Source organism: Malania oleifera, chromosome 6, assembly GCF_029873635.1.
Source record: "Malania oleifera isolate guangnan ecotype guangnan chromosome 6, ASM2987363v1, whole genome shotgun sequence".
NCBI classification, from domain to species: Eukaryota; Viridiplantae; Streptophyta; class Magnoliopsida; order Santalales; family Ximeniaceae; genus Malania; species Malania oleifera.
The window spans coordinates 9,333,357-9,349,534 of NC_080422.1; the positions used below are offsets into that span (position 1 = coordinate 9,333,357).

The window sequence follows — 16,178 nt, forward strand, 5'->3', positions numbered from 1 at the left end:
CACACTCTTTCAGTAGGCTAGAGCCTGCTTCTCCAAACGATGTACCCTCGTTCGGTCACTCCTTCAAATAGGCTAGAACCCGCCTCTCCAAATCACTCCTTTAAATAGGTTAGAGCCCACTTTTGTAAGCGATATCCCCACACTTAGCTAACGATCCAATTAACCTTGAACCATTAATATTTATAAGATACAAATCAAATAGATGTACAAAGAATGCTCACACAAAGAGCTGATTAGTACAACAATTTAGTACTATAATATACTTCAAAGTAAATAATAATATAGAATTTAACTTGAAGCTCAAGGAATTTTTCACCGTATGATTCTTTCAATCATTGAAATATTTAGAATTTGTAACATAAGATTGGTGATTGAATCAGCAAAACCTCAGCAAATTTCATAGACAAGATAAGAGTGAAAGAGCCTTTGAGTGTTGAGAGAAATTGAGACAATTTTTTTAATGCTGATTTGAATTCTTGGTTCTTGGTTTTTAAATTCAATGATCTTTGAGTCTTATTTATAGACTTGAAAAAGTATGTAAGTTGATCCCCAAGTAACTTGGAGTATTCCCCAAATTTTCACAAAGTTTGAGCCCTAAGCAACCTCATTTAAAAAATTTGTCTGTTATGAAAATTCAAAATTTGCCATGTGACAGTTGACTGTCCCTTTCTGGCAGTCGGCTGTCTAGCTATTTTTAAAGGGAAATTAGGGTGGTAGTCGCCTGTTAGGACACATGCAGTCGCCTGGCTTGACCACCCAGGCGCTTGTCATGGTTCAGGCAGTCTACTGGTGGAACACAAGACTGCTGTCAACTTCGATCACCCTTCAGTCTTTTGATCATAACATTTTATGTGTAACTCCAAATTTGACGTGCTTGGTGTCAAAAGAAATCTAAGAGAAAATCCTACAACTTTTATATTGAACACGTTTTAAAGTAAGGAGGTTTTGATAGATAAAAATAAACTTCAATGCGGATGTAGAAAAATTAATAGCATATGGAAAATCCTCTTTTTTATTCGGTAAGGATTCATATCATAGTGATCTGACAAATTTTACGCTGGCTGTCAGCTACCTAACGCAACCCTCCTCCTTAACCCGGGTTTGGGACCGGCTGTGTGTGGAAAAATTAGGACATTAAGTGCATCACAGGCGGAGTTTTGGTTTTGGTTGGTTGGTTGGAAAATCCTCTTTTTTGTGCTTTTCATTCCAAAAATGATTCTAACATTTTTTAAATAATTTTTGACCTTATAAAAATATTTTCCAAGTATGTTAAAAGGTATCTAAGTCTAATAAATTAACCTAAGAGTTTCATGTATCCATATTGAAATTATTTGAAGTATTTACATGAAATTTCTTATAGACTCTTTCAAATTTTCAATTCTTGAATTCCTTTAAATCTTTATGATTGCTTCATCTTTCTTTAAGCTTTCATCAAGTTCTCTTTAATCCTCATGCTCTCATGATCTTCAAGTTTTATCTTTAAATCCATTTTTGAATCCAAGCTTTTAGCTTCATATTGATCATCCTTCTTTGAAATGTAAGCTCTCATGAATCCTTCTGAACACTTAACCTTGTCTTTATCATTGAATCCTAAAATGACATCACTTAACCAAATAAGTTAATTTCCATTTGTTTGTTAGCATCAAAATAGGATGTTAAACCTTGTAAGGCTAACAAAAGTGATGCAATTGCAATTGCGGTAAGCATTTCTTGCACTGTTCATCAAAATTTCCCCAAAAAATGACAGTCGTGCTCTTTATTCGAAACCCTAATTTCAAGGCAGCAATTCACAACATCTCCTTCACCATCATGGATAGACACGACCGAAACCCCCTCCCCTGCAATTTCCCCTTCGCCCAACAAGGTGTGGCCCCACACACCTGTTAGGACCCTGTGAGCAACGAGAAAGATGTGACACCAGAAATTTAACGTGGTTCAGTCAATATCGACCTATGTCCACGGAGCACACACCACAAATTCACTATTCGCTGAAAAATTACAACTCTCTCTTCCTCTCACTCTCTTCCTCTCACTCTCTTTCTCTTCTCTTTCTTCTCTCTGCTCTCTGAGCTTCTCTTCTCTTGTACATATTACATTCCTCAGCTCTCTATTTATAGGGTTGATATTTAAATCACAATTAAATACATTAAATAACAAATTTGGGAGGTTTACAATCATGAGATAAATGGAGATAAATGGTGGACAAATGTCCAGCTTGCAACTCTCCTCACGCGTATCTCTAGCTTAGCAGCTTTATCTCCTTATGCGTGTCTCCAGCTCAACGTCTCTTGGCTTCAGCAACAACAATCTCCCACTTGGAGATGAAGATGCCTCCTCAACCAGTATCATAAATAAATGATGTGCTCAAAATACTGAAGTTGAACACAACTTCAGCTTTTCTGTAGTCACCACCTTCCTGTCTACTCGATTCTTGTGGACTAATTTGATGGTTGTCAGCTTCACAACTGGTGCAAAGATGTCGGTGTAGTTAATCCCTTCCTTCTATTCGAAGCCTTTGACTACCAACAAAGGCTTGTACCTTCTGGAGCCGTCATGCTCCTCTTTGATTCTGTACACCCACTTGTTGTAAAGGCCTTTAGACAACTCAGCTAGTTCCCACGTTCTGTTGGAGTTAAGAGACTTCATCTCGTCTTTCATTGCAAACTTTCACTTGCTCGCATCTCCTACCTGACATGCCTTAACATAGTATTCAGGTTCTCCTCCATCTGTAGGAAGTAAGTAATCAATATACCTTCTGTTTGGTACATGGGACTGAGTAGATCTCCTAAGCTCCAAAGCTGGAGTAGGAGGCGGTGGTGTGATGATCTGCTCCATTGGTTCCTCCACCTGAGGATTCTCGACATTCTGCTGTTGTGTCTCGACACATTCTGAGTGGACTAGTTCTAGTCTCTTCTTCTTTGGGGCACGAGTGTTTATCTGGAAACTAACCCTCTTCTGTTTCCCAACTATACAATCCTCACATATGTCAATCTGTACTGACTGTAGACCACTCAATTTTCCCTTTGAGTGCATCACCCTAAGTCCCTTCTCGCTCATGTGACCGAGTCGTTGGTGCCAGATGTTGCTGTCGTCATTTCTTACAGCAACTAAAATAGACATGGAGGCATTGGAGGTTAGAAAAAGTGTTCCGCTTTTCTTACCTCATGCAATCGTTAGTACACCCTTTGAAACTTTCAATTCATCGCCAATGAATTTCATCGTGTATCCCTCATCTGCTAGCTGACCAACTGAGATCAAATTCTTTCTCAGGTCTGGAATATATTTGACATCCTTCAGCTTCCATACTGACCCGTTTATATTGATCTTCACAACTACTTTGCCGGATATGTCGTAAGGTTGATCGTTGCCAAAGTACACCTTACCAAAATTACCTGGTGTGTACTCTTCTAGGCAATCTCTACAACAAGTGGCATGAAATGAAGCTTCGGAGTCTAAGAACCAAGACTCCTGCTTGCTCTCCAAAAAGCAAATCAATAACTCATCATTTTTGGATGCAATATTTGCTTCTATCTTTGCCCTCGTCTCATATTCTTTCTTTTAACTTTTGCACTGGTTCTTGTAATGACCAATTTTTCCACAGTTCCAGCACTCAATAACTTTTGTGCTCTGAGAACCTGTGTCCTGAGTACCTTTGGGATTTCTGGATTTAGACCGCATAGGCCTAGATCTACCGTGGTTATTTGATCGTCCATGCCTGTTTCCTCTGCCTCGACTCTCCATGTTCAAGGCTGAACTCGAAGTGGAGTCATGATTCGACTGCAGTCTGATTTCCTCTGTTAAAATGATGTTGACGACCTCATCGTATACAAGCTTCGATTTTCCTGCAGAGCTACTGATGACAGTAACAACACCATTCCAACTTTCGGGCAACTGACTGAGAATCAGTAGGGCACGAATCTCATTATCAAACGTTATCCCGACTGAGGCGAGTTGATCTAACAACTCGTTGAAATTATTCAAATGTCTGTTGAAACTTTCACCTGCAGACATGCTCATCGTAAATAGTCTTTTCATGAGATATACCTTTTTTGCGACTGAAAGCTACTCGTACATATTAGAGAGCGCATTCATCAAAGACTTGGTGAATGTTATATGCTTGATATTGAACGCCACAAGTTTTGACATCGTCATTCTGATGGCTCCAAGAGCTTTTCGATCAAGCAACTCCCACTCGTCCTCATTCATGAATGCTGGCTTACCCTTCAATGGTAAGTGCAATTCCTTCCCAAACAAATAATCTTCAATCTGCATCTTCTAGAAACCAAAATTGTTTTCGTTGAACATTTCGATTTTTGAGCTCTTTTCATTCGACATCTCAATTCTCTGATCTAGAGATAGAATTAGCTTAAATGGATAGCACAATTGGATCCAGAACAATAAAAAATCCAAAAAATGGTTCAAGACGCTCGAAAAACGACCCAAAACGACTCCGAAAAGTTTGGTCAAAGTTAGGTCAAACTTGGTCAACTCTGCTGACGTGGCACCACCCTGCTGACGTGGCCAGGATGCTGACGTGGCAATGGGGTCCACCTACTAGCGTGGCCATGGGGTCCACCTACTGGCGTGGCAGTGGGGCCCGAATGACATGGCGGCTGACTCAGCGTCGTTGACATGGCCAGTTCTGAGACAACAAGTCAGATACGAGATGGGGACCGGTTCTCGGGTTGATCCGGTTTAAGAGAGTGTCCGGGTCGGGTCGAGTTTTGACTCGATTGAGTTGAGGTAGTCCGGTCGAGGAAGATGCGTGCAACAAGTGCGACGCGTAAGCAGCTGGTCACCGACGACGCCGCGTGTCAAAGCGTATTGCTCCGGCGAGGCGCGCGAGAGCACATGTGGCTTCATCCTAGCTCCTTTCGAGCTTCGAATTGCACGGTTGGCTTTGTCTCGGCGAGCTGAATGTGATGGTGGCCTCAAAACTCAGTTTTGAGCCACTAGACAGAGTTTTGATTTAGGGATCACTTCCTATCTGGTTTTCCTGCTCTAACTTGGCTCTAATACCACTTGTTAGGATTGGAGGAGCCCATGGGTGGGCTTGATACACATAAGTGAATACCAACTTGACCCAAAAGCTTAAGCCTATTGGGTCTTGGGCCTAACCATGTATATAAGCACCCATCATTCATCCTAATTTCCCAATGTGGGACAAGTTCACAAGTGAAATTCTCAACAATCTCCCCCTCACTTGTGAGTTCCAACAGCTCCCCCTTGAACAGGAATCATCTCCCTTTTGGGAGTAAGCCCAATTCCCCAACAGTTGCTCAAGTGGACCTTACCACTGGCGCCTTACGTGCCTCGGATTGCATTCCATGTGCCTCTGAACCAATCCTACCTCTCACGTCTTGACCATATTCGGATCCATCCGCAGCCTAGATGATCCTTATTAGCCTTAACCACACACTTGGTCTTCCAACTGTTAGCACGTCAGGAGAATTAGCTTCCCGTCTTGACTTTTATGATATTGCTCACCCAGAGTTACGAACTGTCGGCTTTGATACCACTTATTAGGACCCTGTGAGCAACCAGAAAGATGTGACACCAGAAATTTAACGTGGTTCGGTCAATATCGACCTACGTCCACGGAGCACACACCACAAATTCACTATTCGCCGGAAATTTACAACTCTCTCTTCCTCTCACTCTCTTCCTCTTCTCTTTATTCTCTCTGCTCTCTGAGCTTCTCTTCTCTTGTACATATTACATTCCTCAGCTCTCTATTTATAGGGCTGATATTAAAATCACAATTAAATACATTAAATAGCAAATTTGGGAGGTTTAGATAAATGGAGATAAATGGTGGATAAATGTCTAGCTTGCAACTCTCCTCACACGTGTCTCCAGCTTAGCAGCTTTATCTCCTCACGTGTGTCTCCAGCTCAGCATCTCTCGGCTCCAGCAACAACAACACCACCTAAATTTTCCCAGCCAACTACCCTCTGCAGACCCATGAATGGGAAAATTGCCAGTCTTCTCCTGCTTCCATACTCTTGAGAAATTGTTTCCAGCCACGATAAATAAGGTTTTTCCCTGAGACAGAGAAGCTGAATTGAGGAAAATTCAAGAGGTAGTGCAAGTTAGTGTTCGGGGGATAATTTCAGCACCAACACTCGTTCAGACTTCATTTGCTGCAATATGTGTATTTTGTGGATACTTCAAGAAATTGGGAAGTCATTGGACTGCCAATGCAAATTTCAGAGTTGAAGGTCTGCCAGCATTCAGATTGAGACTCAGCTGCAAAAACTTGAGATTTCCTGCAACAAATTACCTTTGCTTCGGGAGATTTGGACGTTTCTTTGAAGAAATCCATCTTCAATTGTTTAATACATATTGCCCAAGGATAAATTTAGTGTGCCAACACCCTTTTCCGAGCTTGCGAGTAGAGTTTTCTTGGAGCATCTGTGAGAAATTGGAGTGAAATACCTAAAGAATCTCTCATAACCTCGGTCTTAAATTTTGATTTCCACTCAAATTTCGAAGCTCCAAAAGTACGAAAAATTCGATTTCGATTTGAAAAAATTAAAAGCATGAAATTATTTATGAAACTTCAGAAATGGTTCGACAAATATAATAATATAAGTTTTAGGACTAATATATTACAAATTAAATACATCTATCCTCCGTATGAGGTGGAAAAGTTGTAATATGGTATGTATATCAAATATATTTGTAAGATAATATATATTAAACATATTCAGTTAATACAAATGAAATTCATAAATTATTTAAATATTATATATTATACGAATAATAATAATTTAGACATGAATGGTTAAATAAAATGTTGCTGTAAGTTTATTTTTTCATTTAATTTCAAAAGCACTTGTAATAATCTTTTGTTTCAATAAAATAAATTAAGAGAGAAATTTAACTTGACTCCTAAATTTCTCATTTGAATTCTGATAAAATTTCATTGTATAGTTTAATTTTTGACAGGTTTTCTTAAAATTTTGAGATTTCGATAAATTTTGGATGATTCGTTGAGATTTCGACGGAAATTATGCCAGACAAAAATCGATTGTCATTTTCGATTTTGAGGGTGATGAAAATCTGAAATTTTGATAGAAAATTCAACAATTACGTAGAAATTTAAGACCATGCTCATAACTAAAAGTCAGTGCAAGGGCCTTTTGATAATGTTGTGTGAACTTACCCTACTTGAACTTCATAGTAATTGATTCAATGTTTCTTATCTATTTGGTACTTGTTTGAATTTGCATTGGTCCATATTTGCTCTCCAGTTAAAACCAAAAAAAATTATGAGTCCAACCTTTCCTAGATTGGTTGGATGACTTGGAGAATTTTTTTGATTGGTATAGATTGTCTGATGACCTAAGTATCTACTTAGCTGAACCAAGAATTCATGGTTTACCAAATCAATATTGCGAAAAGATGGAGGGGACAAAACCTGTCTTGGAGAATTACCTATTACCACATGGTTTGAAATGAGATATATTTTAGGAAAAGAGTATGCCCCACATTCTTATAGGGAACAATTAGTGAACCAATTGTGCAGTCTTAGGCAACTTTCTTCTAGTGTTCGATTATTATCTTAAATTTAGAGACTTCATTTGTTGGTGTGCTCTGAGTAAGGAACCTAGAATATGGTAATTTTGTTCAAGAAAGGCTTAAGGGATGAAATTAGAAGGTATATGATTTTGAAAATTTGAAAATGCCCCACTACTCTATCTGAGGCTTACTACATTACTTTGGAAGCTGAGAGATTTCTTCTGCTACCAATCCTTAACACCACTTCCTATCTTAAAAGAATTTCCATGGCTCTAGATCAATTTCTCAATGGTCATAAGGTAGTCCTAGGCCCACCCAAGATGCTCAAGAGAAAACTTGTTGAGGATCTCATAATTGCCCATCCAAATTGTTGCATAATAGAATATCATGACTACATAAATGACTTGCATATTACTAGTGCACAATTTTTTTATTCTTCTGTGGACATGAGTCATGAATCTTCTCCAAATGAGGCTGCAGGCTTGTCTTTAGTGAGCCTAAACATTGTTGGAGCCTCTAGGCTAGAGATGTACTTCGACGTGTCACCAAACTTGGTTGTTGAGATATGCAATGAACATAAAAAATGAGTTGCCAACCACTAGGACAAATACATTTGGCAATTACCTTGCTTCTCAACCTCAATTTTTCATTTCTAACCCAAAGAATGAGGAACAATTGGTTGCTCTAGAGTTTGTTGAAAATTCTTTATTCATGGAACCAATTGTTGAATTGAGATTACTTCTCAATCCAATAGACTTGTGCCTCCATCCCTCGCATCTTCTCCTTCTACATTTTCCTTAACTAAATCTGATGAAACATTGTCCTCCATCCTAGAATACAGACTGAATACAAATTGGCTTGCACTGCCAATAGATTTGGGTATTAAACTGATATCTTGTTTGGAGGACTGTTAGTTTATCAAAGGACATTGCACCCTTCTATGCCCCTTGTAGTTGGAGCCTTGGAGGATCATCTAGATTTATCCAGTGGTGATTGACAAAGCAATCCTGATCATGCCTCCTCTTGATTTACCTGCATGTTCAACTTTGTTCCTACTTTAAAGCTACTATGCCATTTCAGAATTCATGGTGAGCTCTATCTAACAAGGGGACTTTGACGGAGAACCACTATCGGAGAACTTTAGATGTTTATATTGTAGCTAGGTTGTTATGTTTAGTTTGGGAAAACTCTTGTTATTTTAGAAGTTTAGTTAGTTTAGGTTTATTTGTGTATTTAAGTACTTTGGGGTTATTTTGTAATTCCTTGTTTTGTTGGGATTTTTATGTGAATATGTGTTGGTAGTAGTAGTGGGTATAAGTGCTGGACATGTAAGTTATAATACAGTTAAATCATTTGAAATCAGAATTGCTATGCAGTTTCCCTTTCTCTCTCTCTCTCTCTGTGCAACCGGCCCCCCCCCCCCCCCAAGGTTCTCTTCTTCCTCTCCCATCTCTGTTCTGTTCTTTATCTATTCCGTCTTCCTGTCCCGTTCTGTCCTACTGCCTCTTCTTTCTTCTTCTTCTTCTTCTCTCAAGTCTCTCTCCATTTCTGTATTCTAGTGCTTGCCTACATCATTCTGTTTTTATGCAAGTTGAGATTGTAGGATGCTGTGTATTTGATTCTCATGAGTATTTTCTATTGATGTTTAATATAACTTCACTCGGGATCTTACTCAACGTGTTAAATTAGACACTGATCTTTTTTCCGAACAAATTGTATGATTACGTTGGGAATTTCTGATGGTGAGAAGTTGTGATGCCCTTCATTGGTTTCACACAAATATTTGGACTACGGATCTCAAGCCTTTGCAATTTATTTTCTTTGCCAAAATCATAAAAACATTTCATTATTTTTGGTAGGGCAAAACCCTTGTGCATTACCACAAGCATGAATTTTTCAAATCATTGTTGAAATTACTAGCTCCCTTCTAAAATTTTCTAACAGTTGGAAACTTATTTCTTGCTGCCTCCATTTTTCCCAATGGTTTCTTTCATACATTACTACCATACTGACATATCAATTTCTATAATAAGTATATGATTTGTTCCTTCTATAGCCCCTGACAGTTGAACTTGGCCACCTTAGACAGCCCATCAACAGCTTCAACCAAGTGATCAAGCCTGGCCACAAACTCGATAAGCAAGGAAGTAAAAGTGGCAAGTGACAATGCTGCAGTGCTCTCCAGTGCCCTCATCCTCGGCAGAGAGTCTGCACTAAACCCTCCTTCTTCATCAAAAGTGCCTGCTTCTATAGGCGGCCATGAATGCAGCCTTCTTGATTGCTTCCTCATCATCTCATGGTATGACTCTGCCTGTACTGGTGGGACAGTGGTCCCCGAAGACATGTTTAGGGTCGCCAGATTTAGGTTCTGTTCAAGGTTGTTGCCATCATGCTCTGCCAATTGGTTTGAGAGGTCACTTGGGGCAGATGAGAGGGCATGGGAGAGCTTGGAAACTGGCATGGTGAGGTTATCAGGAGGTTCATAATGGGATGTTAGGAGAAAGGCATGCATATCTATGACACGTTGGAGTCGCTCGGTTGAGCTGTGAACCCTCTTCAGTAGGGAGGTATGGAAGCGCTGCTTCATGTTGCTTATGTCTTTGCCCAAACTCCTTACAAGCTCTGCAGCCTGGTTGGCTGCATCTTGAATCTCTGGCTGGAATCTGATACGGAGGTCATGGGGTGCCTAAATGCACACATAATATGTATTAGTAGTGATTTCAAAAGTTGTTATTGGAAGTGAAGAATATTGCCATGGTTTCTGTAGCAAAATATAATTCTTTTTTTCTTTTTTCCCTTCTTGTTTTAGATAAAATAGCAAGATATAATGATTTCATTATTACTATTAGATTTGTCCCGTTTTATGTTTGTTTACTATGTACCTTTCTGGCTAAAATCAGATAATGATTTAGCCATTAATCAGAAGTTAATCTGATTCCCTTTTCAAAATTTTACTGCAGTACGCTACTACTGTGGTTTACATTAACATTTTTGGGAAGCCTTCTTATCTTCTTTTATTAGAAACATTTTCCAGCCTGCCTAGGAAAATGCAGAAAGCTTGAAAGGTGAGAGCATCATGATGGGTGCTTCGTTAAGATCTATATGATGGGCCTGGCAACCCTGCAGGAGGAGCATCAACCTTAGCATTGCTGCTGATGTTAGAGATGGAAAAACAAGGTGAAAAAAACACCAAGAATCTTGTGAGACTTGAACAATATTCTACCTTGTGTTTGTAAAAAAAAAAGTAGAGAAAAATGTTGCAGAACAGAAAAGCTTCAAGGTATGTTACAATGTCATTTTCCTTAAAACGTTATTTGTTCCCCCCCCCCCCCCCCAACCAGATCGGTGTGCATTGAGTCAACAAATATGTTTCCAAAATACAATGAAACTCATAATATAATATGATATCAATTTACGTTATACACAAACGAAAAACTCACAAACACCCTTAGAAAAATCTGAACAAATTTCTGAAATTCTGTTTCTGCATAAAACTGAATCCAGAATTGAAGAAGAAGAAGGAGAGAATGATTGAATATTTATATATGATTTTTGGAGTTAATTTTGTCTTTAAATAAATAGAATTATGCCTATTTCCAATAGTTATTTGAATAAACAGTTACATCTATTCAAATTTAAACAATCAGTTAAATAACTGTTTCATTAACAGCCACTTGTCAGATTAAAATCTGATAGATACATTATTTATACGGTTCAGATCGCATAACTTGATCTTATAAAAAATATGAGATTAATTTTAAGTCATTCGATCACGATCTCGCAACGATACAACCATGGAAAGCGCAAAGTGCTTGTGCGCCAACTAAATGTGCCACTAGTACCCTACAGCTCACGCCGCACATGTGCGATCGTGACACACTATGGTGCACTAGAGTTCACACTAACACTATCACTTAACCAACTTTAATAGAATATTTGTCCTTATTATTTATTTTTTTAAGACAATCACACATAATATTAAATGTTTCTCATAAATACTTTAGAGAATTCAGAAATGAAAAACTTTGAAAACCATAAAATCGAAAAGTATTTGGTACTATGACTTGAAACCGTGAATTGGCATAATAGTTCATATAATTTGTACAAGAATTTGTTCAAATTCGCGTGGTTTCAAATTTACAGTCCCAACTTGGCATTTTCCAGTCGAGGTTGAGCAGGAATATGCCATCTGTCACACTTTTTAGAAATGCAGGTCTTGGCATGGCAATTATGTTGTGACAAAAAACTATACGACCCTGTATACTTCAATATATATATTTAAAAAAAAAAAAAAACCTAGGAATCACTTTTTGACTGCCGGCAGATGGGATTGATCAAGACGATGCCTGCTATGCCTAATAACCCAACAATGAATACTGTCTTCTTCGATCAAGGTTAATATTCGTGAAACCTCATCAACAAGAACAAATGCAACCTATATATGCCAATCTTTTAACAGGTGGTATGATTCCAGGTACCATTCCATTCACACCTCTCGTTTTTTCTTTCTGCCCTCTCCTACTCCACAGTAGCTCTCCATTCACACGTCCCTTTTTCCATGGGAATTTTCTTTACTCATACAGTTGTTATAGTAATGTATAGTGGACTATGAATATCCTCTGTTTCACTTGTTACCTTTTTGAGAATAACAGAACACATTTGAAGCTGCAAGAATGCTCATAGAGAGAGAGAGAGAGAGAGAGAGAGAGAGAACCTGAATCTCGGAGTGTAAAACACCATGAAGTGCCATAATCTCACAAGCACAGTAACGTAGAACTGCTCCGACTTTGACATATTCCGACCATGGATAGAAGAATTGCCTAAACCTGCCGTGCGGCGGTTCCCATTTTGCAGAATTAGCCTAGGGCCAAAGAGGAAAGGCATTTTTATTAACGATAATTAACCGACAATTTCACAATTAAAAATAAATAGGTCGAGTTTCTAACTTGAACTCAAATAAAATCGAAACGAGAAGGGGCAGCTGTGTTCGAATAACTCTACCAATGATTCTAGTTTGGTGGAGGAATTCAGGATGTCTCGGCATTTCACGTAGGCAGGCTCATCTGGAAAAGCGTCCATGAGAGTCTTGGAGAACTCTGGAAGGTCCGACCCATCGTCTTCCAAATATTTCCGAATACATTCTGAAATCAACCCATGATTGTACCCACATCAAAAACCAAATTCAGGTATCCCAAGAGGAGGGAGCAGATAAAATAGGTTACCTTCTAGTGAGTCAGCCACCGAGTTAAAGCCATCGACCAGCTCTTTGTGCAGCTGCTCCCCAGCCCATATGGGGAAAACGAGCAAATTTACTAGAACTGCCACGAGCCCTCCAATGGCGATGGAGTAAACCCGATTCATGGAAGTTTGGATCGGGTTCCCCATTCGGTACCCAGACACTATGATCAAACAGTAGGTGAAAAGTATGACCCGAAACCCGTACTCGTATTGCTTAAGCGATGGCCATAACTTGATAAACGATGTAACAGCTCCTGTCCATTAATCAATAGATAATTAAAAATATACTTAATACTATATATAAGATTAATTAATTATACAGTGCTAAATATATACATACAACTAATCATATATTAAGGACATACCCATGAGAAAAATGCTAAGACCAATAATAATCGGTTCGGTGACCCGACCCGTTTGTAGAGCCAACTGAGCAACCGCAACCGCCAGAATCCCTGCCAGCAAGCTTCCGAGTGCCCGGTTGAGTCCTCGATTAAAAGTTGCACCTTTTCATCGTTTATAAACAAAAAACCACAAAATATATATATTAACCTTTCCATCATCAAACATGATTAATTCAGATATAATTAATTATATCATGCATGTTTGTTTATGATGTATATATGATGCTTATATATATATATATATATATATATATATATATACATACATATGTGTGTGTGTATATATGTATATTATACCAACTGTGTATTCAAACAAGACGGCAACGGTGAGGATGGACCAGATGATGTTGGTGCCAAACAGGTCATAAGGAGCTTGGAACAGAATGAGCAGGGACACCAGCAGGACAGCGAGGCCGACCTTTAAGGAGAATGTGACTCTGTTGTAATCTTCTCTGCAAAATTCCCAAACCTTCCTAATCCAACCTTTGATGCTTTTGCAGTTGCAGTTGCAGGAAAGCAAGGATCTCTCCCTATAGTCTCCCTGTTTAGCTGCAGCTTTGGAGCATGATGGAACTACATTGATCTCTACACTACCCTTCTTTCCACTCATTCTCTCCCAGTATGTTAATATGGATATATCGATATGTTTTCGAAACTCGATCCAGCTCAGGTTTTCAATCGATATCGATAGATTGGGTAGAAGTAAGTGATGATCCTCTTGAGGAGGTGGTCGATGATGGAGCCGAAGACAATGTATATATATACACATGCATGCAGTGAGGAGGAGACTGATATGATGGGATTGAAATGTACGTTTGGGGGAGTGCGTGAATGCAACTGGCCAAGGGAGAAAAAAAGGATGCATGCCAATTACTTGTGTGGCCAAGGAGGTAGGGGTTTGTGGAGAGAATTGAAAGAATAAGGGGGTAGAGCAATAATAGAAGCTGAAGATGATCAAAGCAGCTGGGATAAAGCAAATACAACAACGAAAAAAGAGATGCTTGACCTCAATAATGCAGCAGTAGGGATCCATACCTGGAGAATTAGCATCCAACGTAACCATGCATGCATGTGACTACTCACGCGTTTTTCATTCGCCACATATATATATATATATATATATATATATATATATATATATATTTTATATGTGTATGTTTAATGTACATACTATTCTTGAATCTTGCCTAATTAACAAGTTCAATTAAACATTTGAATAACACCCACTTTAACATGCTTAAAACTTTTTTTTTTTTTTGGTAAAGTACATATTTGTATCTTTTTGTAAAATCAAGTTAGTTTGTGCCTTTCGGTAAAAAATAGAGAAATGTTTGTGAAAATTTTGAAACATTAGAGGATGTCCAGGACGGGCATACTTCTACCAGTTATTTTAACCATTGAAAAACGTCTTCCAATAAAATTTTTTTTATATTTTTACTACCACTTTATATCACTACTATACATTTCCTAAGAGGAAATGTGGTTGAACTGAAAAACCAGCATGCGTGGAATTTATGCGTAGGAAGGAGTCTGTGCCCAAAGATGGAGAAATTGGTAAGGCAACTAAACTGCTTGAAATTTTGTATTCTTTTAACTATGAAACTAAGTAGTGATGTGATCTACTAGTTCCAAATAGTTATTATCCATCATAACAATCTTATTTCGAGTTCAAATAAGGAGGATTTTTATTTACAAACTCAGTGACTTGGACTTAGCCATATTCATATCATGGTAGGAGGTTATCATTCAGGCAATTGAAAATGGAGAGCCGGGAATGATCGATTGCATTATCCCTACCTTTAATTTGAATTAACCTAAGAAAAAGGGGACGACCTAATGTTGGAGATCGAATTGAAAGAATGTGAGTATAGTAAGAAATATTTGATTTTCGTAAAGCACAAGATGATACGAAAGACATATATGACTAATATGGACATGGAGATGGACATTTATACCTGTTTGTGGGATATAATTGTAAAATACAGGAATGTCTTTTGAGATGCAGGCAGAAAGAATCAACTATATTCTCTTTTATTAGAAAAACTGAACTACTACTTTTATTATACAAGTAGTCTTCTTATATATAGATACAATAACAGCAATTGAACAACTAATCTAATTACACATATTAGTTATAACAGCTTTATGTATTTTGTTTTGGTTCTTGATCTTGCTCCAAGGCATCTTGTAAGCTCCAACACCCCCCCTCAAGATGAGAATGGATATTTATCATTCCCATCTTGTGAATAAGATGATGAAAATGGATTGAACCAAGAGGCTTGGTTAAGATATCAGCTAGTTGGTGCTTAGAAGGAACATGAATTATATTGATGAGGCATGCTTGCAGTTTTTCTCGAACCAAGTGGCAATCCAGCTGAATATGCTTAGTCCTTTCATGATGTACAGGATTAGAGGCAATTTCAGAAGCTGGTTTGCTGTCTGTGTATAATAAAGCAGCTTGAGGATGAGAAATATGCAAATCAGCTAACAGATAAAGAAGCCATTGAATTTCACATGTAGTTGTAGCTAAAGCTCTGTACTCAGACTCAGCAGATGATCTACTGACAGTAGGCTGCTTCTTCGATTTTCAGGAAATAAGAGAATCGCCAAGAAAAACTGTAAAACTAGTCACACTTCTGCGAGTATCCAAACAACCACCCCAATCACTGTCTGAGTATGCCTTGAGATGAATAGATGAGTTTGCAGACATAAAAATACCCTAACCTGGTGTAGATTTAATGTATCGGAGAACTCTTTCAGCAGCTCAAAGATGAAGTGTACTTGGATTAGCCATAAACTGACTCAATGCTTGAACAGAAAAAGCAATATCAGGCCTAGTTATAGTTAAGTACAACAATCGACCTATAAGCCTTCGAAATGATGCAGGATCAGTTAGGGAAGGAGAAAGATCTGCAGTACTGAGTTTCAGAGTAGAATCCATGGGAAAATTGGCTGGTTTACAGCCAGAGAAACCACTGTCTTGGAGAATATCTAGGGCATATTTTCACTGAG

At 38.4% G+C, this 16,178-nt stretch overlaps 1 protein-coding gene across 1 annotated transcript; it reads right to left on the bottom strand.

Moving 5' to 3' along the window:
• Positions 1 to 9,398: 9,398 nt before the first annotated feature.
• Positions 9,399 to 13,989, bottom strand: LOC131157407 (aluminum-activated malate transporter 4-like). Its single transcript, XM_058111542.1, has 6 exons — positions 13,464 to 13,989; positions 13,128 to 13,268; positions 12,747 to 13,016; positions 12,526 to 12,665; positions 12,239 to 12,385; positions 9,399 to 10,210 (listed from the first exon to the last, which is right to left on the bottom strand). The coding sequence occupies exons 1-6, from the start codon at positions 13,933 to 13,935 to the stop codon at positions 9,575 to 9,577; spliced, it is 1,806 nt and encodes a 601-aa protein (XP_057967525.1). The 5' UTR covers positions 13,936 to 13,989; the 3' UTR covers positions 9,399 to 9,574.
• Positions 13,990 to 16,178: the final 2,189 nt, after the last annotated feature.